The sequence below is a fragment of the Falco naumanni genome, chromosome 10 (genome assembly GCF_017639655.2).
Source record: "Falco naumanni isolate bFalNau1 chromosome 10, bFalNau1.pat, whole genome shotgun sequence".
NCBI lineage: Eukaryota > Metazoa > Chordata > Aves > Falconiformes > Falconidae > Falco > Falco naumanni.
The window spans coordinates 35,096,373-35,123,923 of NC_054063.1; the positions used below are offsets into that span (position 1 = coordinate 35,096,373).

General features: G+C 60.6%; 1 protein-coding gene across 3 annotated transcripts; it reads left to right on the forward strand.

The window, feature by feature from the left end:
- SOGA1 (suppressor of glucose, autophagy associated 1) lies at positions 1-25,019 on the forward strand. 3 transcript variants are annotated; one of them, XM_040609023.1, is made up of 15 exons: positions 1-374; positions 8,513-8,737; positions 10,332-10,490; positions 13,076-13,138; positions 15,994-17,226; positions 18,218-18,337; positions 18,498-18,623; positions 18,995-19,225; positions 19,395-19,502; positions 19,798-19,965; positions 21,044-21,295; positions 21,463-21,534; positions 21,921-21,991; positions 22,234-23,683; positions 23,780-25,019. In XM_040609023.1, the coding sequence occupies exons 1-15, from the start codon at positions 243-245 to the stop codon at positions 23,927-23,929; spliced, it is 4,560 nt and encodes a 1,519-aa protein (XP_040464957.1). In that variant the 5' UTR covers positions 1-242; the 3' UTR covers positions 23,930-25,019. The 3 variants fall into 3 exon arrangements, with proteins under 3 accessions (XP_040464957.1, XP_040464955.1, XP_040464956.1); XM_040609021.1 differs by having other exon boundaries at positions 132-374; positions 18,221-18,337; XM_040609022.1 differs by lacking the exon at positions 1-374 and adding an exon at positions 5,025-5,539.
- Positions 25,020-27,551: the final 2,532 nt, after the last annotated feature.

The window sequence follows — 27,551 nt, forward strand, 5'->3', positions numbered from 1 at the left end:
GGGCGGAGACGGCGGCGGCCGGGGCTCGGCGGCCGGGACCGGGGCCGGCGGGGGGGCCGGGGCCCGGCCTGACCGACAGCAGCTCGGAGGTGTCGGACTGCAGCGCCTCGGAGGAGGCGAAGCTGCTCTCGCTGGAGCTGGGGCTCAGCGGCAGCGACGGCGAGTCCCCGGGCAGCGCCCCGCCGCCGCCGCCCTCGGGCGGTGAGGCCTCGCCGCTGCCCGAGGAGCCCTCGGCCGCCTCCATGGCCAGCAGCCGCCTGCAGCTCAGCACCTCGCTCGCCTTCTCCGACCTCACCGAGGAGCTGCTGGACGCCGGCACCGACGGGCTGCTCCGCGAGCTGGAGGACCTGCGCTCCGAGAACGACTATCTCAAGGTGGGCACGGCGGGGCACGGCGGCCCGGGGCGGGAGCGGAGCACGACAGCCCTGGGTGCAACATGGCACGGTGTGGCATCCCAGGGCACGGCCCAGCACGGCTCAGCACGGCTCAGCATCCCTGGGTACGGCATGGCACGGTGTGGCATCCCAGGGCACGGCTCAGCATGGTGCAGCATCCTGGGCAATATAGCATGGCACAGCGTGGCATCCCAGGACAGGGGTCACCGTGGCTCAGCATCTTGGGCTTGGCATGGCATGGTGTGGCATCTCTGGGCATGGAGTGGCATCCCAGGGCATCAGCATGGCACAGCATCCCTGGAAATGGTATGGCATGGCATCCCAAAGCACAGCTCAGCATGGCACAGCGTCCCCAGGTACAGCGTGGCACAGTGAGGCATCTCTGGGCATAGCTGGGCACAGGGCACAGCTCAGCCCAGCATGGCCTGGCTCAGCCTGGCGACACCACTGAGCGTAGCCTGGCCGGGCTCAGCTGGCAGCATGGCATGGCTGGGTGCAGGGCTTGGCATGGCTCAGCCCAGCACGGCATCAGTGAGCGTGGCTTTGGCATGGTATGGCTGGGCTTAGCTCAGGGCAGTATGGCACAGCTGGGGATGGCCTGGCGCGCTGGGGATGGGCTTGGGCTTGGCTCAGCTCGGCACAGTGTGGCATGGCTGGATGTAGGGCATGGCTTGCCTAAGCCTGTCATGGCCCAGCAGGACGTAGGGCAAAGCTCAGCTTGGCACAGCATGGCACGGCTGAGGCCAAGACCTGGCCTGTTCCAGCACAGCAAGGCCCAGCTGGGCATGGTCCACCGTGGTGCGGCGTGGCTGGGCACCACTTGGCTCAGGGTGACATGGCACGCTTTGGCACAGGGCATGCATTGGCACAATGTGGGCCAGCTTGGCCTGGTAGGACCCAGCAGGACATGACCTGCCCTGACATGGCATAGATGGGTGCAGCTTGGCTCAGCACAGCATGGCCAAGCCTAGCATGGCCCCAGCTTGGCGTGGCTAGGCTCAGCGCAGCCAGGGCTGGCACAGCTTAGCAAGGCACAGCTCGGCATGGCACGGCTGTGCTCAGCACAGCTTGGTGTGGCTTGCCATGGCACAGTTTGGCCCAGCCCAGTCTGACATCCTGGGATACAGCATAGCATGACCTGACCCCGTGCAGCCGGGCACAGCTCAGCCTGGCACAGGGTGGGATGCTCCCCACTGCTCTCCTGCCTACTGATGCTGCCAGACCCTGGGGAGATTTTCCAGCTTGCTTCTTTCCACTGGTTCCCCGGGGCCTTTTTCCAGGTGTGTGGCAGGCACATGGTAAAGCCAGGGCAGACATGCTGTGTGGGGACAGGGACACAGCTGTTCCGCCTCCGGTCACACATCGACCTGGTGCACCTTGGCACACGCTGCCTGCTGCAGGGTGGGCACAAATACCCGCTAGATGCTGTGTCCCAGTGGGTTGCAGGCATTTTGTGCACTCTGCTCTTCTTCAAGGTAGAGCTCTGGATGAGATGCTGGTGCAGTCACCTGCTGGGGGGTTCAGGGGTAGGTGCCACCTCTCGCTGGCTGCTCTTTGGATGTCACAGGTTGGAGGTCAGGCCAGCTCTCAACCGCTGGTGCCAAAGTTTGTAAATGTGTTGGGATTATAGCTATGAGGTGGGAGCTAGGCATTGGGTGACGTACTGGAAGATGCTCAGTCAGGCCCTTTGTCCATTAGCAAAGCCCTGGTTCACAGCTGGTGTCCCAACTCCTGCCAGAATTAGCAGCAAGAGCTTAAGGGCTTTGATTTACTGAGAGCTGGAAAAATACAGATGAGGCCCCTCCGGTTTCCAAGAACACGCGTGCAAATGCTGCTGTTCCTGCGAACTGAGCAATTGCTTCCTCCGTTTCCACGTGATATTCTTTCTGGCAAGCTGCAGGCGTGCGGGGTGTGATTATTTACCTGCTGTGCGGGGTGGCAAGTGAAATCCCCTGGCCAGGAGCCATGGGGAGAGCTGAGAGCTGCTGGAGGCATGCACCAAGAAACACCAGGGGGATGCTGGTGGTTTCTTCACTGTGACATCTATGTGCGCTCGCGCCAGCACATGGGTCTCCTCCCTGACATGTGCATCCGGCTTATAACCATGTTTCGGTTTTGTCGCTCACTTCTCCTGACGCTTGAGCAGGAGACTGCTGGGGTGGTACCCTGGCTCCAGCTGGGCAGAAGCCACAGGCAGATGCATGCACCCCTTGTGCTCCAAAAAAAAAAGATGGAAGATTTGCCTGGTTTCTCCAGCAAGGAGCAGAAGACTGTGCTGGGCTGCAGCAGGGTGCTGGCTTGTGCTGTCTGTGCTAAAAATCGGGGGATTTGGGGCCTTACGGCAAAAATAAAGCCCTAACCCAAGCTATCGGCATCACCCGCCCTGCCACGCAGCCCAGGTTGGAGAGCAGCACGCAGGGACCCTGCAGGGATGGCCCCTGGCTTCAGCAGCTCCCCTCCCCTCAGGTGTGGGTGAATATCAGAGGCGTTATCACCTTATCAGAGATGACTTGTTTCCTAGGACTCACCCAAGTAGCTGCAAATTAGTATCTTTTTTATTTGTTCATTGGAGCCAGCTAAAACCTCGTGTGTTTTTAAAAAGAAATGAGGAATTTTAGGGGTGGGAGGATTTTGGCATGGGCCAGACATGTGTGGTGCTACTACGCCCATGTGATGCACACAGGGTTTTGGAGCTTCCTAGCAGAGTGCATCGCAGCCCTCGGTAACAGTGCCAGCTCATGTTGCATCTCTCCTCGGCTGCCATAATAAAATGTACATGTTTAAGCACACTTCACCCATTTCCCTTTGCAACCCAGATTTTTGCAAGGCTCTGCCTTCCTTCTCCTGTTCTGAGCGTACCACCTGGCCTGGTGTCTCCTCTTGCCCTGCTCTCAGGTGTGTGCACCTGCAGTGACCCCCCATAAATGGGTTATTTCAAGCATTTCTCCAAAAAGGGTGGTTTCTCACGTGCAGGTTGGATGCCTAGTGAGGGAGGGGACATCTCTGGGTGTCCTTGCCGGGTCTTGCCGTTGCTGAGCCATGCAATGGAGAGCAGTTCCTGGCCTGCTCAGTGGGCTGGAAAATGTGAGATGCGATACGGCAGCAGCTGCGGAGGGACAGGCAGACAAAGAGTGGGCACAGGAGAGGGTTTGGAGCAAGGGGAGGGGATGCCCGCAGACCCTTTCCATTGGAAGGGGCTTAGGTGAGAGCCAGGTAACGCTGGGAGCGCCGTCCTGCCTGCTCCCTCCTGCTCCCTGCCCTGCATCACCCTGTGTCCCTCAGGGTTTGGGTGCGTTTCCCAGCTCTGTGTAGCAGCAGGTAGGGTGGGTGGATGGGTGCCTCATTTCCTGCAAGGCGGCTGGGGACTGGTGCATGGCACCAGCGAGGGCTCGCTGAGGGCATCACACAGGGGCACCAGGGTCTGCGTAGGGGACCTGGAGGTTGTGTCTGGGCAGCCTGGTTGGTGCTGGGTCCCAGCCGTGCTGCTGCTCGGATCCTGCCAGGCCACAGGGCCAGGGACCATGCCTGGGGGTCCCGCTAACCACAGGCAGAGCCGGGGTGCAGAGCTCTGCTGTGTATCATTGCTCCAGCAGTCACTCTGGAAAGGGATTTGCAGCCTCTCGCCTGTTCAGATGCTGCACAACACGGGCTGGGCTGCGGAGAGCCCCCAGCTGTTTGCCTGTTAATTTATGGGGGCAGGTGTAAAGCTGAGAAATGTTGATTTTTTTCCCCCGCTGACGTGCTGTGCTCTCTGCCGAGTGGGAGCTGGCGTGCCGGCCAGGGGCAGGGCTCAGCTCGGGCTGCTGCATCGAGCTCCGGCGTGACATGGAGGGAAGGATGGATGATGTTTACTGTCAGAGCTGGGCGAGAGCTGGTCTTAGTGCACCTAAGGAAACCCCTGTGTGTGACAATGACGCATGGGTGTGCCTTACACATCCTTTGAACCATTGCACCCTGGCATGGGTTTGGGGTGAGCTGCGTTTACTGGGACCCCCTTGCTGGCAAGGGGACATGCTGGGTACCCTGGGCAATTTCCTTTTGAAATCCCCTCTGATTTTATATTTTTCCCTAGCATAATTCCCTGTTCTGTCTGACAGGGGCTCAGAGTTAATTGAAAGCTGCTGCTTTTGTCCTGTAATCTCAGAGGAAGCAGTGCTTGTTGCTCCTGGACGGTAATCCCCATCTTCGCACGAGGGATTGCAGGCTCTCCGGCGGGCGCAGCCGCTGCCAGCCCCGAGCTCTGCACAAAGGCATCGATGCAAAACACACAGGCAGCTTCCACCCTTTCTCCTTGTTTGCATCTTGCGCTGGGGTTTGAGGGTGTGGGTGGAGGGTGTGAATGCAGGCAGGGCCGTGCTCCCCGGAGAGCCGCCCGTCCGTCCCCCATGGACAGGCAGCTGCTGCTTGGCTGCACCCCAGAGCCTGGGGCTGCCAAAGCTGAGGGTGTATGCGCTGGCAGCAGCACGACAGCCAGCCATGTCGTTATTTGCATGATCCTGTTTTGTATCCATTGCTGTGTTCCGCTTCTAAAAGATAGCGGATCCTGCTGAGGAGCTGCAGGCGTTGCACAGCGCAAGTCCCCTGGCTTGGTCTGAGCTTGCTGCATTCTTGCAGGCGCCTAAGCCAGCATGCAGCTCCTCTTGGGCAGGAGATTAAAGGGTTAACTCTGCTGCTGCAACCCATGATGGGTCTGATCTGCATTTTGGGGTGTGCTCAGCCTTCTCCACTGGTCCCTCTCCTGCCAGGGCCATCGCCCTAAAGCTCAGCCCTTTCCAGGTCTTGCCCTGCCTGGAGGTGCCGATGTCCTGCAAGTGGGCATGGTCACGTGGACAGGGCTGTAGCTGTCACCTTCTGCTGTGAAAACACACCGGGGGTGTGTGTGTGTGTGTCTGAACTGGACCCAGGCAGTTTGCATCCCACCTTACTGCTTCTTTAGTTTCCTGAATAGTCTTCCCAAGGAGAGACAGTGTCTCCGAGGTTTGCGTGAAGATGGTTGAAGTTATCTTGTCTCTTGGATTCCTCCATCGAGTGTAACCTGGCTCCTGCAAACACAAGTGGGGTGTTTGCTCCTGCACACTGTTGTCCCTTGGGCAGTGAAACAAGTCTCCCTGGACTGCAGATCCCCAGCATCTTTTCCAAGACAGGTGACTTCTAGTGTGAAAACACCACAAAATCTTTGCTGCGACAGGGATGGGGTGAGCACGGATGCAGTGGTGGATAACCCTGGAGGATGGAGGGGGCGAGCGGCCCATGGGTGCTGGGAGGCTCTGACTCTGCATAGGGATGGGCACCTTTTTGATTATGGGACAAGTGGCGGAGCCTGGCAGTCCCCAGGGGCAGTTGTGTGGGAAAGAAGTCATTTATCTTGTCCTTGTCTCTGTTTCACGCTTCATTTAGCGTCGCTTATGGTGCTTCATGCTCACAGTGCCCCCCTGAACTGGGGATATTTCTGTGGGGTTCCTCCTTGCGGCTGGCTCAGCCCTCACCTCCATCCAAATGGATTTTTTTGCTTTGATTTTGCTAAGCTGGGCATCAACTCCAGAAAAAATGTGCAGATGCAAAGGGTGAGGCTCAGTGGCCATCACAGACCCCCAAAGCCATAAGGGGTCCTCTCTGCACCCCATGCGCTGCCTCCAGACACTGTGGGGCTGTGCCACCCACGGCAGCCTGGCACAGAGGAGGTCAGCTTTGCCATCCTAAATTCTCTCCCAGTTTGCTGGCATTTTCTGCTCTGCACTCCTAATCCAGTTACTATGGCTGAGCAGCACGGCTTGCCTCTGAGGAGCAAGCTTGGGGCCGGCTGTGCAGCTGCTGGGCTGCAGCCACTCAGGGGTTTATTGGCATTACAGGGTGTGGGTGAATTCCTGCAGCTGGAGCAAAGGGAGGCACTGCTTTCCCACCCCCACCCCCCCCAGTGCTGGCCTGGCTGCAAACCCCTCCAGCCCTGATCCCTGGGGAAGCACCCTACGAAAGAGCCGCTCAGAAGCTCGTGCTGGACATGGCCTCCCTGTAAAATAACGGTTGCTACAGCCCGAGGTATAAACAAGCAGCAGCTCTTAGCATGGCAAGCCCAGGCGTCCTTCCAGCAAATGTGAGGTTTGGTTGGGTTTTTTCCAAGGTCCCTCTCCCTGCCCTGCTCGGCTGCTGCCTGGGGAAGCCGCATGGCAAGCGGGAGCTGGCATGGTCAGCACTGGAGCAGGACGCAGGCAGCTCCATGTGCATCTACAGTCATATCCAAGCCACAGTTCGCATGACTTTGGTGGCGAAAGGTTGTTTTCCACCACCCTGTTGCAGAGCAGCTGCTCGCCTCCGGTGCATAATGGATTTTTTCCCGTGAAAACTCCCAAGGAATAGATCCCATAAACCAGCTCCCCAGGCTGGTTTGGCTTACGGGGGTTTTGCTGGTGTCCCCAGGGCCATGGCCTGGGCAGTGCTGGCAGTGGGTTTCCATCAGGTTTGTCACCCTGCGGTGTATCACAGCAGTCACAGGGCTGTCTGCAGGCGTGTGTGGTCCGTCCCTCGAGGGTTTCATGCCTGAGCTGTCCGTGAAGTGTTTCGGAAACATACCTGCAGTGATGCCCCTTTACAGGATGGTCTCCAGCTGTCCCTGGCGCAGCCCAGCCAGGTGTCCCTGGGACACCCCACTGCCCATCTCGGTGCCTTGGGGCTGCTTCTGCCCTGCTGTTGTTCTCAAGACCCCCAGCAAGAAGCAGCGGTGGAGGGCGGCAGGACACTGGTGGCCGTGGTGCCGCCAGGCTCCAGCAGCCTAGGCCCAGAGATAATCCGGGATTGTCTAATTGACGTTCCTTATTTGTCACATAGTGTTTAAAGCCAACAGTGAGCGACTGTGACTTGTCCCCGCAGCTGCCTCCCCCCCTCGCCAGGCTCAGCTTTGCTTTTCGGGGGAATTCTTGCAGCTGGGGCTTTGTCCGGGCTGGGTGAGCGTGGCAGCAAGAGTGCCAGTGCCTGGCAGAGCTGGCGTGGTGCTGCTGTCTCAGGTCATTGTCATGGGCAGTCTCGGGAGCAGTGGGGTCCTGTCCCCCTCTGCCTGGGGTGAATCGGGGCAGTGCATCCCCTCTGCCTGTGCTGGATCCTCCTCTTGTCCCTTCCCTGGCCATGACACGGTGCAAGGCAGCAGCGTGAGCCCCTCACATCTCGTGGCAATTGCATTTGGCAGTGATGGGAGGTGTTTAGTGGTGCAGCTTTCTTGGCAGGAAAACAGATGCTTGATCCCTTCCCAGGAGCGTGCCAGGTCCACTGGGTCTTGTCGAGGAGAACAGCCGGTGAGACCACTGGAGCGTTTGCTTGGAGAATTTGGGTCGAGACCGTGTTCACAGGGACGTGAAAAGAGCTTTGGGCAGCACAGCCTGTGTGGGTCCCAAGGGACCCGAGGGGACAGTCCTTGAGCATCCCCAATGGCTGTAGCCCTGTGCTGGATGGGGAAGTGGCACTGTGGCTGTTGCAGGGGATCCACAGCAGTCATGTGCCACAGACCCGGCGGAGGGTTTGGGTCAGCGCTGGTGCCAGCAGGATGTCATCCCATTTGCAAGGGGCAAATCGCTGAACTGGGTCCCCCCTTACTCCCCTTTCCAGTCTCATCAGCTCTCATGGTGATGAGCCTCTCCCAGCCCAGCGATTTGCCCCTTGGTGGCAAAACAAGGGGCAACCTCTGGTCCCCAGCACCGGGAGCGTCTCACTCGTGTCCCTGCGTTGCCTCCCCTGTCCTCGCCTGCCATCTCCTCCTTCCCTCGCCTGCCTCCCTGACACATCTTTTCCAAAGACAACCTACATTTTTCTTGCCGCGGCTGCCGCCTGTGCTGCTCCTGCAGCTCCTCTCCCTCCCCCACCTTCCTCTTTCTTTTACCGCAGATATTTACAGGCGCCTGTGTTGGCTGTCCCCACCTCGGGTGGCTGGCTTGCCAGTGCGTGATGGTGCTTAGCTGGCTCTGAGCCCTTTTCCTGCAAGGATGGGGCTTGACCCGAGGGGTCGAAGGTCTGTGAAAATGGCTCATGGGATGGAGGAGGGCAGGGCAGCCATGGTGGGGAGGTGTCCCAGGGGGAAAAGAGGGGAGAACGAGCGGTGGGGTCTGTCCCCTCTAACACACATCTCCTCGCAGGATGAGATTGAGGAGCTGCGTGCCGAGATGCTGGAGATGAGGGATGTCTACATGGAGGAGGATGTCTACCAGCTGCAGGAGCTCCGGCAGCAGCTGGACCAGGCCAGCAAGACCTGCCGCATCCTGCAGTACCGGCTGCGCAAAGCCGAGCGCCGCAGCCTGCGCGTGGCACAGACGGGCCAGGTGGACGGCGAGCTCATCCACAGCCTCGAGCAGGACGTCAAGGTGAGGCTGGAAGGGCGACATCCCCATCCAGGCAGTCCCCATGTCCCCCAGAGTGGTTTATGGTGACGAGGGGGTGGCAGGGGATGCTGGGCTGCAGGGAGCTCTGCAGGATTGCGCTGTTTATGAGGTTGCTAATGGGGGCATTGCCATTCCCCGCTGGCAGTGGCGATATGGGAAGTGGGGAGCAGTGCTTTCAGCTCACACGTGGTCTGGGCGTGGGGGCCTTTGGGAGGATCCTGAGGGTGGAGAGGGCCAGTGTTGCCCAAGGAAGGGGGTCTCGTAATGCCATACGTGAGGTTTATCCTGTGCAGGCTGGAGCCCAGCCTGATCCTGTGCCCCAGGGCTGGGCTCCCTTATCCTGCACCAGTGGGGACAGGACAGGGCCACCACCGCGGGCTGGAGCAGCACGAGTGCACGGGGAGGGAGCCTGGGGACCTGGGGGCTGCTGCTCTCGGCTGTCGGGGAAGCTTTGCAGAGCCCCGGGCACTGCGGCACCACAGGCTGGGGCAGGCACGAGGGCATTTCTGCGGGGTGATATTGCTTCACCCTCTCCAGCCCTGGCCCTCAAGGAGCCGCTGGTGCCAGTGAGTGTTTGCTGAGGGCTCTCACCGACATGGCTGCTGCCAGGAGTGGGGTGCAGTGACAGCTGGGGACAGCTCTGCAGGGACAGGCAACTGCTCAAGGGGTAACTTCGGGGTTTTGAGCAGAAAACAGCCAGTCCCAGAGCCGAGGCATGCCACAAGTGTAGGGCTGTGAACCCACCTCGCACTGCCCATCCCTGCTGGGGGCCCGATCCCCTCCCCAGACCACCCAGCAGCCCCCAGCTTGGGGTGCTGCTGCCAAAAACACCCTCCTCCAGGTTCTCCCTTTCTGGGGGAGAAAGAACAGCCCATCCTCGGGGGAAACAGGAGCCCAGCCCACAGTGGGGCTTGCTGCTGCCTCCACAGTGCTCGTGCCCCGGGCTGGGCAGGAGACCGGGGGAACTGGGGACAATTTTTCCCTTCATACAGATGCGGGAGGCGGGAGCGAACACTTCATGCCATTAAGCTCCCTTTATGCCAGGGGCTGCTCACTTGCAGGGATCTGGAGTGGGGGGGTCCCTGGGCCTTGCCCAGGATGATGGAGGCACCCTTCACCCCGGGGCAGCTGCTGTTTTCTTCTGTAATGTGATGCAGCAGCTCGGCTTTCTCCTGGCCTGCACAGCTGCTGCCAGTAGTGAGGGGCTGCCTGCTCTGGTGCTACCCACCAGGTTTTCCAGCCTTTCGGGGGCTTTTCCAGCCTCATGGTGTGGAAAAAAAATACAAAAAGGTGACAAGCATCTTGCAGTATTATGTTAGGACTGGGAAAGGCAGGGTTGGGTTGGGGATGGGGATGTGGAGCAGCATTGCAGCTGGTGAAGGGGGAACAGCAGTCACAGCATGCGAGCAAGGGGGCACACACAGGGACCAGGGTGTCACCCAGCACAGTGTCTGCTCCAAAGGGTCTCAGTAACAACCTGATGATCTCTGCATGAGGATTGTAGGTGCCCAGGCACTGCGGTCCCAGCCCCATGCGTGTTGTGCCCAGTCTGATGGAAGCCCTGTTGTGTTCCCAGGTGGCCAAGGACGTCTCTGTGCGGCTCCACAATGAGCTGGAGGCAGTGGAGAAGAAGAGGATCAGGCTGGAGGAGGAGAATGAGGACCTGCGCCAGCGGCTCATCGAGACTGAGCTGGCCAAGCAGGTGGTGCAGAATGAGATGGACAAGCTCCGAGAGGTGAGGGGGACTGGGAGGCATCCCCAAGGCTCTGCCCATAGCAGGTGTCCTGGCCCTGCACTGCAGGATCCCCCATCCCTGCTCAGCATTGCTGAAACCCAAACCATGCTGCAGATGCTTGCGAAACCCGAGCAGCGCCTGCCCTGGGTGAGGCATGCTTCATCCACCCTGCAGGCATGGGGTGGCTCTACTCCATCCTGGGAGGGCTACAGGACTTTTTGCCTGCGCTAGAGCCACTTTATATGTCCTCCGCCACTTGCTCAGCCCAGCCACCTGGGCTGTGCCCAGCTCCCGCTGGCCAAAGCTCTGCACGATGTGTGGAGTCTGTTGTGCTCCTGGCACAGTGCCCGGTGCTGGCCCTATCCTGCCTGCGTGCTGCTGATTCAAGTCATGCTGAGCCATGGGGCTGCATGGCAGGGATGTCCTGGCGGTGCTGTGGAGCTGGGAGGGTGCACGATCTCATCAGTGTCCTGGGAAGCCGTGTGCCACGCATGTGCCCACAGGTCCAGGGTGTTCCATGCCATGCCTGGTTTGGGACCAGCTCCCAGACAGGAGGATGTCATCCTTGGTGACAGGAAAGGCATGCTGGTGACAGTCTGGGCTTGTGATTCGTTGCAGCACTTGTAACCCACTTCCCTACTGCCCGGGATGCCTTTGGTCCCTGGGGAGCTTAGGGAAGCATCCCTGGCAGAGCTGTCATGGCAGCGCATGGGAGATGTGCTGTGGCAGAGCTCTGGCCCTGCTCCCGCTGAGGACGGGGACATGATGCAGGGAGGGGGCTCTCTGCCCACAGCAATGCCCCCTCCCTGTGCCGCGGGGCAGGCAGCCAGCACGCGGCTTGGGGTCTCTGGGGCCGGTTCCTGGCAAGCCACAGGACCCAGCTGCAGTCACACCCATCCCCTCTGCAGCCCCCTTCTCCTGGGGTGGCACAGAGCAGCGTCACCCTAGATCTTGTCCCTCCTCTGCACAGCCTCCGCTAACAGGCGTGAAATGGCTTTCCCAGCAGCCAGCGAGTGCAGGCTGAATAACAAACGGCAGCAGCAGGAGCTGGGCTGGAGGACTCTCGTGTGTGAAAAACAGGCAGAGAAAATGGTTGCGTGGTCAGCGTGCAGGGAGACCTGCGCGGCAGCTGCTGCCTTGCCCTGGCAAAAAGAGCGCGGGACAGGACACAGCCCCCCTCTGCAGCTGCGTGAGCCCAAGGGGGACGATGCCAGAGCACAGCTCCCCAAGCTGGGGGTGGCATGTCCCCAGGCAAGCAAGGGCATTGGGGTTACTCACTGATTGCAGAGCGATAATTAGACAAAGGAGTGAGTTAACAGCCCTCCTCCACCTCCTCGCTGCTGCTGGAGGGCACAGAGCGTGGCAGAGCTTGTTAGCAGCCAAGCCAGCAGAGTGGCGGCTGCGCAGGGCCGGGCTCGCCCCTCAGGGCTGATTATTTCTCCCTTCCAAGAGGCTTCTCCCATTATTGGATAATTGTTGGGATGGGCAGATCATCCCCAAAGGCACATGCATTTGCCCCTCAGGCTCTACCCCGCCTGGCACGTCCTGGGGAGCAGGTCGGTTCAGGTACCCGCTGCTAAGCCTGCCACATCGAGCTTGACCGAAGAGACCCTTAGGCATGGCCACCCCAAGGGATGCGCCCAAGCTGGAGCGATGACAGGCACCGTCTGCCCCAGGGTGCTGTGCTTGGAGCTGCTTTGGGCTGGGGATGCCCTTTGCCAGCCCTGGTCCCCAGCACGGTGGGGGCGAGGGATGCCGACGTGGCACAGCCAGCCCCCGGGAGAGGCTCTGCAGCAGCAGCAGCTCCAGCGATGGTCGTGGCCTTAATAGGAAAGCCTGGAGCCCAGCACCTTGGCACAGGCAGCAGCTTACATTTCACAGCTGCTTTCTTTGGCTGCTGGGCCTCAGCGCCAGCTTGGAAATAGGTCCAGGGTGGCTGCACGGATCGGCCAGCACTTGGGGGGCTGCGTTGATGTTCCTGAGGGTTTTCCCCCAGCTGCCCTCCTAACTGGCTTTGCTCTGGGCAGCTGCTTTTCTCCCCCCCTTCCAGTCTGCCTTACTGCTCTGACTGGCCTCCCCATCTCCCAGCTGTCCTCGCTGGCCTGGAGATTGTCTCTGGTGTCACCAGAAGCAGTGAGGGCAGAGTCAGCATTGTCCTGCGGAGGAGCCCTACCCATAGCTGTGACCAGGACATGTCCCTTGCTTGGGGAAGAGGGGATGGGGAACATCATCATCTGCTGCTCCCACGCTGGCATGCCCCAAGAGCCACCCCTTGGCCTGGGGGTTGGATTCCCCGCTCCATCCAGCCTTGACAGGACCGTGACTCAGCCTCTCCACGGCTCATTTCCTGCCTCTCACTGCTCGCTTGCCTGCGGGGGGAATTTCTGGCCAGACCTCATATGATGCTTACCAGTCCAGCTCCCTCAAAGCAAAGGGCCTCAGCCCACTGGGGCTCTGGTGTTTTCCTGGGGTTCACAAGCAGCTGGAGAAATCAGCATCAATGTCTATCCACGCTGGGTCTGTCTGTCGGTGCCACAGTGCCATGCCATCGCTGCGGCTAACAGCTCGTTCTCTCCTCTCTGCAGAATTCCCTGAAGAAGCGGGGGTCTCGCTCCATCGGGAAGACCGAGAAGAAACCATCAGTGCAGGTATTGGCACCAGCTTGGCCGGGGCACGCCACGGTGGCCCACCAGCACCCCAGGTCATGGTGCCAGCTGGGGACCACTCCTGGCTCAGAAGTAAACCTGGGCATGGCAGTGCCATCCCCTGGCTTGCAGGGCTTTCCTGCCTTTCAGAGAGAGCATAAGGGAGGGATTGATGCGCTGGGCCGTCCTCGTTGTCCTCAACCACTCCCTTGTCTCATTTATCAATGGAGTATCAGTGGCTGGCTGATGGCTTTAACCCTTGCCGTGTCAGGACTGCAGCAAGGAACTGAAGGACTTTGGCTTTTACGCCGCGAAGCTGCTCCTGCTCTTGGGCTGCGGCTGTTGCAGCCTGGGTCCCTCCTGCCGGTGCCAGCAGCCGTGCTCGAGGGTGGCCCTGGGGGTTTGGGGGAGCTGAGGGTCCCTGTGGGGGGCAGCTCAAGGCCACGGTGTCCCTGGCCCGTGCTGGGGCCGCGCGGGGAGGGGGATTTGCTGGGGCGGCAGGATTTCAGCTGTCACTTGTGGTTGGGCTGAGCTGCTGTGACTCGCTAATGCTGTTACTGGGGCTCGGAGGGGCAGAGCTGCTGTTGCGGGAATAGAAATGCAAGTGTTTTAAGACTGGAAAAATCCTCTTTCAAAGGCAAAAGCCCTGAAAGGTTTATTTTGGGGAGTAGATCTTCCTCAAAGCCAGGGCAGAGAGGGAGACCCTGTAAAGCCACTCCTGCCACATGCTGCTGAGAGCATCTTGGTTGAGGACCCTGAGCACCCCCGAGGTTTCTGGCTGACCTGCATCGTTGCTGGCACAGCCCACGCCGTGCAGGATCCCCAGGCCCTCAAAGACTTCCCCCTTTTGTCTTTTATTTATCATCTCCCTTTAACTCCGTCCTTGAGAGCCTTTTCAGGCCCGCTGATGGTCCCCAAGTCCCGCCCCCCGTTCTGCCAAAGAGCAGACTGTGGCTTTGCACCTACACTCGGCTGTGCCCCAAGCAGAGGGGGTTGTCCGGGAGCCCCTCCATCACCCCCCTTCCTGAGGCTGAAATGCAGCCCCTCATCTGCCTCCTCCCGGGGCAGGAAACACACCCCAGCCCTGGGCCACAGTAAAACCCTCCTCTGCTTCCCACACCCCCGCGGAGCTGGGACCCCTCAGCCTGGGGATGCAGGGCTGGATGCGGTCCCAGCTTTGTGCTGGGACTGATGCTCCAGGAAGGAGCCGGTGCTGGAAGGCAAACCCCGAGCTTCCCGGGGTGCAAATGCCCCTGATGTGGCCCCTGCCAGCTGCTCCCTTTCCAGTGCAGCCATGGCCTGGTGCACCACGGGCACAGATGCTCGTGACTCATCGGTGGCTTCTGGGCCCCTTTCCTGCCTGGCTGCACTGGGTGAGCATCGGCACTCACCAGAAACACAGCTGGGGGGGGGACAGGCTCGATGCTGAGCTCTGCCCCAGACCCTAGGAGCACTCAGGTGGTTTTGGGGATGTGCGTGTCCCTCCAGTGATGCCAAAGGGCAGAGGGACATGTCAGACTACTGTGGGTTTTTTTTCCCCTGGAAAAACAGGAACTGAGGTCATGTCTGCCCCGGCAGCTAGAGCTGCCCGCACTGGCCCTCCCCTAATCTCTGCAGCTCGTTAGGGGGGGCATGGCTTTAAAGCGCCTTAGCGAGGCCATGTCTCCCTGCTCAAGCACAGAAGAGCAGCAGGGTGGTTCCTGTGGTCATGGTGGGGTGTTTGGGGAGTAAAACGGCACCCCAAACTCCTGGGGCCCCCGCGTCACCCCTGGCCTTGATATGAGCAGCCTGGGAAGTCTGCGGAGTAAATTGCTGTGGGGTTTGGAGGGGGGTGAATGTGGGCACAGCTTGGGGGGCTGAGAGGTCAGGAGCACCCGAAGAGGGGGATGGCTTGTTTCTGCCAGCCAAGGAAGCAGGAAAAGGGGATGAGTTCAACCAGGCAGAGAGATGCCAGGGCCAGCAGCCACCTGGCAAAGGGCTTGGCCGCCTCCAGCACCCATCCTGGGCTCCAGCAGGTGCCACAGGGTGCGGGTCACAGCCCAGCAGGTCCCCTCCTGGCAGCTACCGCACCAGAGCTCGGAGCACTCGAGTGACCCCACGGCACAGGAAGCCGTGAGCTGGACGTCAGGAAATCCCGGTCCCTCATCCAAAAAGCTTTCCAAAGCAGAGAAACAGTCTGCCTGGGCAAACAGCCGAGATCCTAACTGCTAAATTTAAAAAAAAAAACACGTGCAAAAACAGTCCCAAGAAGCAAAGAGGCATGGGAAGGGACCGGCAAGCTGATGCAGGAGGTTTGCCTGGGTTTTCTGTCCCCTGGCAAGGTGGTGGCAGCAAGGATGCGAGCTGGGCACGGGCTGGGACTTTGGGAGGTCTCCAGCCAAAACCACTGCTTCCCTGCCCTGTGGTGGAGCACTGGGGGCTGAGCAGGAGGCGCAGACCCTGGCAGGGGGGTTGCACCAGCAGCAGTGCCAGTTGTTTCAGCATTGCTAGCTTTCGGGAGGAAACCTTGTTGATGGCTTTTATTTTGCTCTGTGGAGCCTGACAGCTTTCCCTCCCCTCCTCCCCGCAGTGGATCAAGCTGCAGCAGGGCTGGTCTCTGTCCCCACATCCCTGGCGGTGGCTCAATGTCCTTCCTGGAGCTACAACATTGGGTCTCCTTGCCCAGGCATCCTGCCCTGTCTCTGCGCTCTCCCTGAAAGCCTCCAGGATGGATCTCAAAGTTTATTCCCTTCCATGAATGGGGGCTGCGGCTTCCCCAGGATTACTAGGGTGGGAGGGCAGCATGTCCCTAGGGTTGGCTCAGAGTCCCCATGGCCCTGGGAGCACTTTTGTAATGCCTGTGTCCTCTTGGTCCCCAGGAGGACAGTGCGGACCTGAAGTGCCAGCTGCATTTTGCCAAGGAGGAGTCGGCCCTGATGTGCAAGAAGTTGACCAAGCTGGCCAAGGAGAATGATGGCATGAAGGAGGAGCTGCTGAAGTACAGGTCCCTGTATGGGGACCTTGACAGCTCCCTCTCTGTGGAGGAGCTAGCCGACTCTCCCCATTCCCGGGAGGCTGAGTTGAAGGTCCACCTGAAGCTGGTGGAGGAGGAAGCCAACATCCTCAGCCGGAGGATAGTGGAGCTGGAGGTGGAAAACCGTGGGCTGCGGGCGGAGATGGATGACATGAAGGGCCAGGGGGACAGAGAGCTGCCGGGGCAGGATGTGCGGTTCCTGGTGGGTGTCTCAGGCTGCGGGGACGCAGGGGACACGGTGGCCGAGCTGCGCCGGCACCTGCAGTTTGTGGAGGAGGAGGCTGAGCTGCTAAGGCGCTCGCTGCTGGAGCTGGAGGACCAGAACAAGCTCCTCCTGAATGAGCTGACCAAGTATAAGTCGGACCATGAACTGGACGTGACGCTGTCAGAGGACAGCTGCTCAGTGGTCAGTGAGCCCTCGCAGGAGGAGCTGGCCACAGCCAAGGTGCAGATCAGCGAGCTGAGTGGCAAGGTGAAGAAGCTGCAGTACGAGAACCGTGTGCTGCTGTCCAACCTCCAGCGCTGCGACCTGGCCTCCTGCCAGACCACCCGGCCCATGCTGGAGACTGATGCTGAGGCCGGCGACTCAGCACAGTGCATCCCCACCGCCGGCTGGAGGGACGGGATGGGCAGCGGCGAAGCTGATGGGCAGGACAGGGTGCCCAGTGGTGGGAAGGTGCCCGATGGTCCCGCCAACCTGCTCAAGCCCAAGGACCTGGAGACTTTGCTGGGCATCCGGGACCAAGTGGCGCTCGTCAGCAAAGCGATCGATGTCTTGATTTCAGATGCCAATGGCTTCACCTCTGGGCTGAAGGCTTGCTTGGACAACGAGTGCATGGGGGGGCTGCTGGGTGAGGCGGTGGGTAGCGGTGGCGAGAGCCCCAGCGATGCCAAGCTGATGAACGTGCTCCTCATGCGGCTGGGCGTGCTCCAGCAGGACCTGGGCTGCTTCGCGAGGAGGGTGGATAACCTCACCAGTGGCCTCAGGGAGCACACGGACTCTTTCCCCTTCTCCGGCCCCAGCAGCCACGATGCCACCAAAGAGGGACTGCAGAAGGAGCATGCCTCTGACTTCCAGGTACGGGCTTCTTCCCATGTCCCCTGCAGGAGCTGCCGCTTTATTTGCTGCCCTGTTTCCTCCCGCTTTAACGGAGCAAACCCTGATCCCCAACGTAACCTCCCTCCAGCCTCTCCAGAGCAAACCCCAGACTAACACCTCGCTGCATGCCAGGGAACAAGGTAGGACTCTGCTCCAACAGAGTGTGCCCAGGGCAGGAGGCAAGGACATCCTGGCGCATCCCGGCACGGGCTGGTGGTGCCGAGGCTGCCCTGCCCACAGCCGGGGCCTTTGGGTACCATCCTGCCTTAGCAGGGACCAGTGTTTTGGCTGTTGTCCCTGGCTCAGCCCAACATCCCCAGCTCAAAAGTCCTTTGCTTATTGGGGATGAGCTGGGTGGGAGGAGAGCAGCCTGCAGCCTCCTGAAAGCAGCCCAAATTGTGAGGACCCCAGCTGCAAGAAGCCTTAGCCCCTAGTGGTACCCAGGCAGGGTAATTTGGAGAGCAAAGACTCCAGGGCAAACCTGCATCCAGTGAGGAGCCTGTGCAGCAGCGGAGCTCATGCCCTGCTTTCCCCCTCCTCCCCAGGGGGGGCCAGCTCGTGCCAGGGGCCAGGGATGTCGGCCGGTGGTGGTCAGGGCTGCAGACACAAGCCCCTTTCTGGAGCACACTCACTTGTTCAGAGTCCTATTTTTCTGCATGTGGTCCCACCAGCCCCAGGTCCCAGTCTCCCCAGTCACTGCATGGCACCGTAACTGGTGTTTGCACATTTTTTCCCTCTTTCTCTCTTTTTTCCCCTTTCCCCAAACAATCCAGGCCACGTGTCTCCTCATCCTGTGTTTCCTTTTGGTTTCTGCATTGTCTCCCGCCATGGTGATGAAGCTCCTTCTCCTCATCATCCTTTTTGTTGTCTTGTAGTTCTTTACTGTTTCGGAGACCCATTGTTTTGTTTTCTGGCTTTTTTTTCTTCCCGCTCTTTTGGTTTGTTCTCATTAACTTGCCCACGCATGCAGCAGCCTGATTTTAGGGACGCCGACCCTTACCGCATCCCCCACACCAAGGACACAGACCCCGCGCATCCCCGGAGCTACAAAACCTGCCGGCCTGAGGAGAACAACTCCTACGCCACCGAGGTATGACACGGGCTGGGGAGCTGTGACCCCTTGGCTGCCGGGTTGGGGGACGGGCTGTACCTCTTGAGGGCTGGGGACAAGGGAAGTTGCAGAGCCCCGTTGGGAAGGGATGTGGGGAGGCGCAGCCCGCCATCCCCATCCCCTCCCCGGGCTGTTTCAGATGAAGGAGCTGCAGCTGGTGCTGTCGGAGGCCAACGAGAGCCTGCGGGGACTGCAGGAGCAGCTCTCGCAGGAGAGGCAGCTGAGGAAGGACGAGGTGGACAACTTCTCACAGAAGATCTGCCAGGTGAGTAGGCAACAGCCCTGATCTCTGGGAGTCAGGTGTCCCCACACCCACGGCTGTGCCACCTCCAGCCCCAGGCTGATGACCCACCTGGGGACCCAGGTGTCACCCAGGACCGCACACATAGCATGTCCCATCTTCAAGGGGCACAGGGGCTGAGCACATCCTCCTTGACATGGGTGTGCAGCCACGCAGGGCTTCTACCCATGGCAACGCCTCAATGACCCTGCTGTCCCCAGCACGCTGCCAGGGCATGGCAGCTTCCCGGGGGTGTTAAATAAGGGGTTGGCACCAGGCTCAGCCCAGACCCTGGGGCAGAAGCACCATGTCGCTGCCACCAGCCCCTGTCTCAGAGCCTGTGCTTCTTTCTGCAGCTGAAGGAGGACCACCAGAAAGCACTGCTGCGGCGGGAGTTCGAGCTGCAGAGCCTGAACCTGCAGAGGCGGCTGGAGCAGAAGTTCTGGAGCCAGGAGAAGAACCTGCTGGTGCAGGAGTCACAGCAGTTCAGGCAGAGCTTTCTCCTGCTCTTCATGAAGCTCAAGTGGTTCCTCAAGCACTGGCGCCAGGGCAAGATGGTGCACAATGAGGGCGAGGACTTTTTGGAGGTACTGTGGGCTGAGGGGCTTCCACCTTGGCTGCCATGAAGGGGAGACCTCGCTGTTGGGCATCCCAGGGGCTATCCCTCATGCCTATGCATCCCACCTGGGGCTGCTGGGATGACCCCGGTTCCTGCTGTGGGTCCCCTCATCACCCCAGCCATGGTGTCTCCTGCAGGTAAACAGCATGAAGGAGCTGTACCTGCTGCTGGAGGAGGAGGAGCTCGCCCCGCAGCAGCAGGCAGACAACAAGATGTGCACCGGGGACAGCTGGACCCCCAGCACGGTGAGTGGGGTCCCCACAAGCCCAGTGGGTGGGCAGGATCAGCCCCCACTGCAGCTGCATGGTGTGGGATAGCAGCTCCTCTCGGGGTGCGTGGCTGAAAGGGGATGCTCCCCCCTGGCATGTCACCCCAGGGGGTGGTTCCCTGCCTTGGTGGCACCCCCTGTCCCTCACCCCACAGGTGGGCAGCCTTTGGGGGTGGGCTGCAGAGAGGGCAGCTCCCACGGGTTCCTACCCCATTGGGTCTCCTCCAGCAAGGGACCCCAGCTCCCTCTGCTCACCCCTGATCCCCCGGCAGCCCAACGAGTGCATCAAGACGCTGGCAGACATGAAGGTGACCCTGAAGGAGCTGTGCACAGAGCTGCGGGAGGAGCGGCGCGGTGCCAGCGAGCTGCAGCAGCAGTTCACCAAGGCCAAGGCTGCCTGGGAGATGGAGCGTGCCGAGCTCAAGTGCCACATCGCCCAGGTGGGAGCCCTGGACACCCCACGGGCTGGTACAGCTCCTCCTTGCCTGGTGGGGATATGGGGCTGGGGCTGCCTGTGCTGAGTGCCAGGCGCTGGCTGTTGGGCAGGGCTGGGAGGCGGGGTGGCACTGTGGGAATCTCAATTAGCAGCCACTCCAGCAGGCGAGTTTCTATAGCAACAGTGCTGGCATGAAAATCTGACTGCAGAGCAGCAGAGGATGCTCTTTATTCCTCTGCTGGATTTGTCTGGGGTGGGTAGGATGGTACCCGTGCTCACCATCCCTCCCCAGGATAGGCATCTAGGAGTAGCATCAAAGCGCTCTCTCCTCTTGCAGGTCATGGTGCAGGTGGGGGCTCTGCATCCCTGTGGATGCTGCGGGAGGGATGTATGTCTGCAGCGAGGGCAGGAGGTGGAGGGAGGGCAGCCTCGGCACCGGGGGAAGCTCCTGCCTGCAGAAGCAGTCCCACCAGTCCCCCAGCCCTGCCTTCAGGGTGATGAGGGTTTTCCCCTCCCTCGCACTGTGCTGGCAGCAGCCCATGGCCGTACATCAGCTTCGCTCCCCAGAGTGGGGCCGGCACCTTTCAGGCAGGATTTCTGCAGGCAGAGCTCAGTAGCAGTCCCCAGTTCCCCTCTCTCCCACCCCAAAAGAGAGCTGCCGTGGTGGCAGCACCCCAGTTTCAGGTGCCTTCCTGGCTGCCAGCAACAGCAACATCCTTGGTGTCTGCTCTGCCAGCCCTGCAGGTGATGCTGCCCCTCTCCAGGAGCCAGGTCCAGCAGGCAGGATTGCAGGCAGAGCACAGACGAGCAGGCAGGACATTCAGCCTGTGTCCCACTGGGTGACCGTCTGCCGGGCCGTGTGGCATGACGTGGCTGCAAGCCAGGGCTGGCTGCAGCTTGGCTGTGCCCACGGGCGAGCCGTGCTGTGCAACACAGCCCTGGGGACACGCTTATTGCCTGACGCAGGCAGCACGGGGTCTGCACTGGGAACCAGGGTGCCCACAGCCTTGCCCCTTTGCTGGGGATGTCCAGCACCACGCTGGAGCCATGGGTCCCCCACAGCCACCAACATGTCCCTGCAGCTGGAGTCGAAGGCAGGCAAAGGGATTGCAGAGCGCACGCTGCCGGACTGGAAGGTAGCGTTGAAGAGGGAGCGTGAGGAGCACCAGCATCTCCTAGCCGAGTCCTACAGCGCTGTCATGGACCTCACCAAGCAGCTGCAGATCAGCGAGAAGAACTGGAACCAGGAGAAAGTGGAGCTCCTGGCCCGCTTCAAGGAGGAGCAGCAGCAGGCAGAGCAGCAAGCGAAGGACCTGCAGAACAAAATCAACCAGGTATGGTGTCCCCGCATCGTGAATATTCCTCCAGCCTCTGCCACTTGCCCTCCATGTGTGTCCCAAGAGCACGCGCTCAAGGCACACACTGAGGGCAAGCAGCAAATGCTTTTGCTTGCCCAAAGGGGCACATGTTGCACACATTGAGTGACCAACACATTCTCCAGTTGCAGAAAGGAGCCAACCCATGGGCACTGAAGCACTCTGAAATGGAGAAGCACAGCAGCAACTGGAAAGAGGTCTGCAAGAGCAGGCAGAGGGCTCTCGAGATGCTCGTTGGGCTCAGGTCTATGCTAAGGGTTAGATGGGAGATCCCATTGTGAACCCCAAGTAACACCCCCTTGAACAGCAAATGAGGCTGCAAAGGGGAGCACCAGGGGCTGGGGAGAATGAGAGGGTGGAGAGCATGGCTGAACCCCAAGGGCTTCCATGAGGTTATAAAAACTTTATTTAAAATAGACATGGGTACAGTAATCCCCATCTAGCCCTGGGAACAGGATGCCAGGCCTGGTTGCATGGGGGAAGTAGTGCTGGAGAGGAGCAGGGTGCAGCCTCTGCTCCAGACCACCTGTGTGCTTTGGTCCTGTGCTTGCCGACACCAGAGCTTTCCCCTGTGTCCTCCTAGGCTCTCAATGAAAAAATCACAGACAAAGAGACAATTTCTGAGGCAGAAGCCAAGGGAACCAACCTCAAAAGGTACGTGCACTGGTGTCTACATGGTCCCTGGGGCATGGAGGAGGCTGCTTGGGGCTCTCCCCAGGCTTGGCAGCCCCAGCAGCTGGGGGCAGATGCAGCCATGGTCCAGGGTGGTCCTGGATGCCAAGGGCTCCCATGAGGAGCAGGACTTGGGTGCTCAGGAGGGGTCCCATTGGGGTGGGAGTGAGGTGCCAGACTGCTGCCCAGTCCCCTTGTGAGCCCCGTCTTCTCTCCTCCCACAGGACCAAGTCCGTTTCCTCCATGTCAGAGTTTGAAAGCTTGCTCGACTGTTCTCCCTACCTCCCTGGAAAAACCACACCGGGGCTGGGTGACCATTCCCGGGCCAAAAAGGCATCTGCAGCTGCCCAGTTGTTGCCCAGCGGGATCCGGGACAGCACCGGCGTTCCTCCCTCAAACTGTACATATGTGAATATTGAGCAACCTTCCCCCGACAGCCTGGCCAAGGAGAAGGTGGGCATCTCCTCCTGGGACTACTCGCGGGCAAGCAGCCTCTCTGGGCATGACCCAGCCCAGAAGCAAATGCAGAGGAGCTACACAGCGCCTGACAAGACGGGGATCCGCATCTATTACAGCCCCCCTGTGGTGCGGCGGCTGGAGGCACCTCTGGTGCACAACAAGGAGGGAAAGATCATGATCGAACCTGGTTTCTTGTTCACCATGGCCAAGCCGAAGGAGCCGGAGGAGTCAGCCAGTGCTGAGAGCACCTACAGCCAGTGGCTGTGCAACTTCTCCAAGCAGCAGCGAGAGCTGCTGGATGGTGGCACGGTGGAAAGCACCGTGCCACCCGTGCCCCGCTTTCCCCCGTCGCTGCACGACCTGGAGATCTCTGGCAACATGAGCGATGACATGAAGGAGATCACCAACTGCGTGCGGCAGGCCATCCGCTCCAGCTCACTGGAGAGGAAGGTGAAAAGCACCTCCAGCCAGACAGTGGGGCTGGCCCACGTGGGGACACAGACCATTCAGACGGTGAGCGTTGGCCTGCAGACTGACCTGCCGCGTGGCAGTGGCGTGCATGGCAAGAGCTGGTCCCCACGCAGCTCCTCCCTTGTGTCCGTGCGCAGCAAGCAGATCTCCTCCTCCCTGGATAAGGTCCACTCCAGGATTGAGCGGCCATGCTGCTCCCCAAAATATGGCTCTCCAAAGCTCCAGAGGAGGTCTTCCTCCAAGCTGGATGCCTCCAAGGACAGGAGCCTCTGGAACCTGCACCAGAGCAAGCAGAACGGCTCTGCCTGGGCTCGCTCCACCACCACCCGCGACAGCCCCGTCCTCAGCAACATCAATGACGGCTTGTCCAGCTTATTCAGCGTGGTGGAGCACGCAGGCAGCACCGAGTCCATCTGGAAGCCGGGCTGCCCTGAGAGCAGCAGGGCTAAGCCTGAAGCCCCCAAGTACGGCCTCGTGCAGGAGTTCTTCAGGAACGTCTGTGGGCGGGCACAGAGCCCCACTGCCCCTCCGGAGAAGAAGGAAGCCACCGGGGAGGAGGGCAGCAAGAGAGCTGAGCACCCCAGCCCAGCCGCCCACCACCCAGCTGAAAACATCTCCCGTGTCTTGAACAAGAAAGTCCTCAAGCAGAGCAGCTGCGAGGACCCCAAGCCCTCATCCCCCGGGCAGGGGAGTAAGGATGCAGCCCTGCGGGACCCCGACCTCATCTCGGCTATAGCCAGCGAGGTAACGAGGCAGGGTGCCCCTCGGGGTGTCCCACCGTGGCAGGGGACACGGTCTCTGACCCCTCTAACCCCCCTGTGCCCTGTTCTGTCTTTGCAGGACACGGCCTGTGACTGCAGCTCCCAATCCCTCACTTCTTGCTTCGCCCGGCCATCCCGCTCCGCCGTCCGCCATTCCCCCTCCAAGTGCAAACTGCACCCCACGGACCCCCCCAGGGCGGAGGAGAAGCTGGGGGTCTCGAGTGAGTGAGGACAGGGGACCGGGGGACGCAGCGTGCCTGCTACCCACTCTCCTGCTGGAAGAGCACCCGCGCTGACACCCACCGCGGGGGCCCCTCTCGGAGGCAGCGCGGGCGCATCTGTCTCCTAACCGTCCCCTCGCCCCCGGGGACGCTTACGAAGCAGATGTCGGAGCCGCAGGCTGCCGGTAGCCCCGGGGCGCGCGGGGATGTCCCGCCGGGGTGGCTGCTTCACCTCCCGTCTGTGCGGAGACCTGCTCCCTCAGAGCCACTGCCAGCACTGGGGGGTCCTCCCCGGTGCCCACCACCCCGGGAATGTCAGCTGGGACCCCACCGTGCCGAGGGCTCGCCGGGGCCCCGAGAAGGGGAGAGCAGCGGAGGGAGGCTGCTCGTGGAGACAGGGCAGGGCTGGGGCGAAGCGCGGCAGGGAGGCCGTGTGGGTGCGATGGATGGAGGCGCGATGCCGCGCTGGCCCCCGGGGCGGAGGGTGCTGGCTCCGGTCCCTGCAGGCGCTGCCAGCGCTGCCCGCCCTGCCCGAGCCCCGCGCATCCCTGCCAGCCCTGATTGCCGTGCGGTTGCATCAGCCACGGGGCCGCGCGTGCTTCCCCGGGCAGGAAGGAGGCGGGGAGGGTCTCTGCGGTCACCCAGGCTGGGCTGGGTGGGGGGCCCTCCCTGGCCACCCTTTTGCTCTGGGGTGGGGGGGCAGCTGAGGGCCTTCACTGCTGGGAAGGGTCCAGGCAGTCCCCCTGGCTCGTCCAGCTGCAGAGACGGCGGCGCTGGGTGCTCAGCGTGGGGGGAGGCAGCGTGTGCCTGCGCGCGCGCATGTGTGTGTCTGCGTGTGTGTGCGTGTGCGTGTGTCTGCGTGTGTGTGTGTGCGTGTGCGCGCACTCGTGCGTGCGTATCTCCTGCCGCCATCCCGAGGGGCCACGGCTGTGGTGCCCCCAGCATTGCACCCACCTCCCTGCCTGGGGCCATTTGTAGTTATTTGCTCCTCCAAGTGCTGAATATACATTTTTTTCTTTTTTTTTTTTTTTCCCCTCTACTTTTGGCTCTGCCCAACTCCGGACAGCCTGCAATGTAAAACCAAGTGCATTTTAAAAATACCGAAACGAGCTATATTGGAGATGCACCAATTGGATTAAGAGATTGTGGGTTGGGAGGCTGCAGTACGGCCAACGGTCTGCGCCATGCGTCCCTCGGTCACCACCAGAAAAAGCCTTAGCCAGGGAGGGAGTGGGGGCAGCAGCCACAGTCCCTGTGGTGGTGCAGAGCTCCTGGAGCCAGGGGGCTGCATCCCAGCCCCATGCAGAGCAGCATTGTTGCCTCTGCAGCCCCAGGAGAGAACAGCAATTTCAGAGGCAGCTGCCTGACCTATTTTCAGGCTTGCCTGCCGGGGCTATTCGCCCAGGTGGAGCTGCCTGCAGGTGCCTGTGCCTCCTGGGGCTCTGTGCATTGCTCAAGGGCTGTGTATCTTGCTCTAGGGGCTCTATACATTGCTCCAGGACCTCTGCGCATTGTTCTGGGGCTCTGTACACTGCTCCAGGGGTTCCGTGCATTGCTCTGGGCCAGTGTACGCTGCCCCAGGGCCTCTGCGCGTTGCTGTCATCTTGCAGCTTCACTTAAAAAACGCTCCTGCGGCCGAAGCTGCTGCCCCCTCCCGTCCGGCCGCACGCTGCCCGCGGCAGGCGGGCTGCATCACTGCCACGTCGCAGCCTCCGTCAGCATCTCCGCGACGGCCACTCACTGCCTGTGTCTCCGGACACACCAGCATCAGCCAGGGCCCAGCCGGCCCAGCACCGATGGCCTTTTGCTCCTGCAGCGCCTGGCCGGCCCCACGGGGACCCTTGTCACCCGGGTGCGGGACGCGCGGGGCAGGCGCTGCCCACCCTCACCAGCAGCCGGGGCCAGGCAGCATCCCTGCCTGCCGTGAAGTCAGGTCTCTGCACCCCGGCAGGCGCAGCACTGCTGCAGGCGATCTCCTGCTGTACATAGATCCTTTCGGGGTGTTTTTTAGCATTTTCATTGGTAATGGGGGTTTTGGGTTTGTTTGTTGTTTTTGTTTTGTTTTGTTTTTAAAAGACTCTCTACATTTGGAATGTGGTTTCTCATTTTTACAACTGCCTTTTAATTATTTGTAATATTGGTCAGTTCCGTCTTACTCTGTAAATAGCGGTGCTGCGCATTTCCCGCGGGGCTGGGGGCTGAGCCGGGGCTAGCAAGGGATTGGCAGAGGCAGTGGAGAAAATTTGCTTGAGGTGTGGAGATGGCTGATCCAGCCCCAGCCCCCCCCAGCCTCTGCCCCTGTCTTCCCCACGCACCAGTGCCCAGCCCAGGGCAAAGCCCAAGGTGCTTCGGGCAAAACCACGCTTTCCCCTGCCCTCTCCTCCTGCTGCTTCTCACCAGTCCATGCCAAGGTCGCGTGAAGGGCACCTTCTGCCCTGATGACGGGCCCCCTGCCTGTCCCATCCTGCACCCCTGTACCATGCCTGCTTGTCGTGTGATGAATAAAGGCCCTGCAACCCCTCACCTGTGCCCCTGGTGCTGCCTTCCCGTGCTGCGGTGGGGTGACCGTGATGCCTGTCCTGGCTGGGGAGCCAGTGCTGCTGCGGAGGGGAGTGTGGAGCGGCTGGGTCCCTCTGTACCCACCACCCTGCAGCTGCCCAGCCGACACACAGTGTCCCATCCTCTCCTCACCCGCCTGTCTCTCCCCAACACCATCCCTGTGTGCTGACCCCGACTGTGCCACACCACCAGGGCTCCTTGTTGTTGCCCATGGGTCCTCCACGGCCTCACTGCCAGGGTGGTCACCTCACACCAGGCTCCTCTCAGCTCTGCATTGTTCTTGTGATGCTGGTGTTTCTCATGCCTCCTCTGTCCTGTCCCATCCTGCCCAGCAGCCCACCCCAGCCCGCACATGGACCCCATGTCCCCTTTTGCATCACTGCCCATGGCTTCTTGCCCTTGTGCCCCTCATCACCTGCAGGTCCCAGCTTCCTCCAGGCTCGCTACGTAGAATGGTCCCTCCCTGAGGTCCTCCATCACCCACCATGGCCCACCTCTCAGTCTTTTGCTCCTGCATCACCCTTCATGTCCCATCCCTTTTATCCCTGCTCTTTGATCCCCCATGTCCCATACTTCTTGCTTTCCATCCTCCATCACATTCCTTTCTTCCTTCATGTGTTCTTCCATCGCACGCCGTGTCCCATCCCTCTTTATTCTGATTTCATCACCCACCTAACCCAACCCAGCCCTCCTTCATGTGCTCCTTCATCACCCAGCCATCCCATTCCTCTTTCCCATGCTCTTATCGCCCGCCATATCCCATACTTTTTCCTGTGTACCTCCATCATTCATGTCCCACCTCTCCTTCCGCTGCTTCTTCATTGTCCACCAATGCTATCCATCCTCCCTGTGCTCTTGTCACCCACTGTGTCCCATCCCTTCTTGCCATCCTCTTCCACCACCAGGTCCCATCCTTCCTTTCTGTGCTCTGCCATCAGCCACCATGTCCTGTTCCTCCTTCCTGTGCTCCTGCATCTTCCACCGTGTCCTATCCCTTCTTGTGCTCCACTATCACCCACCACCTCCCATCCCTCCCTGTTCTCTTCCACATCCTTCACATCCCATCCCTCC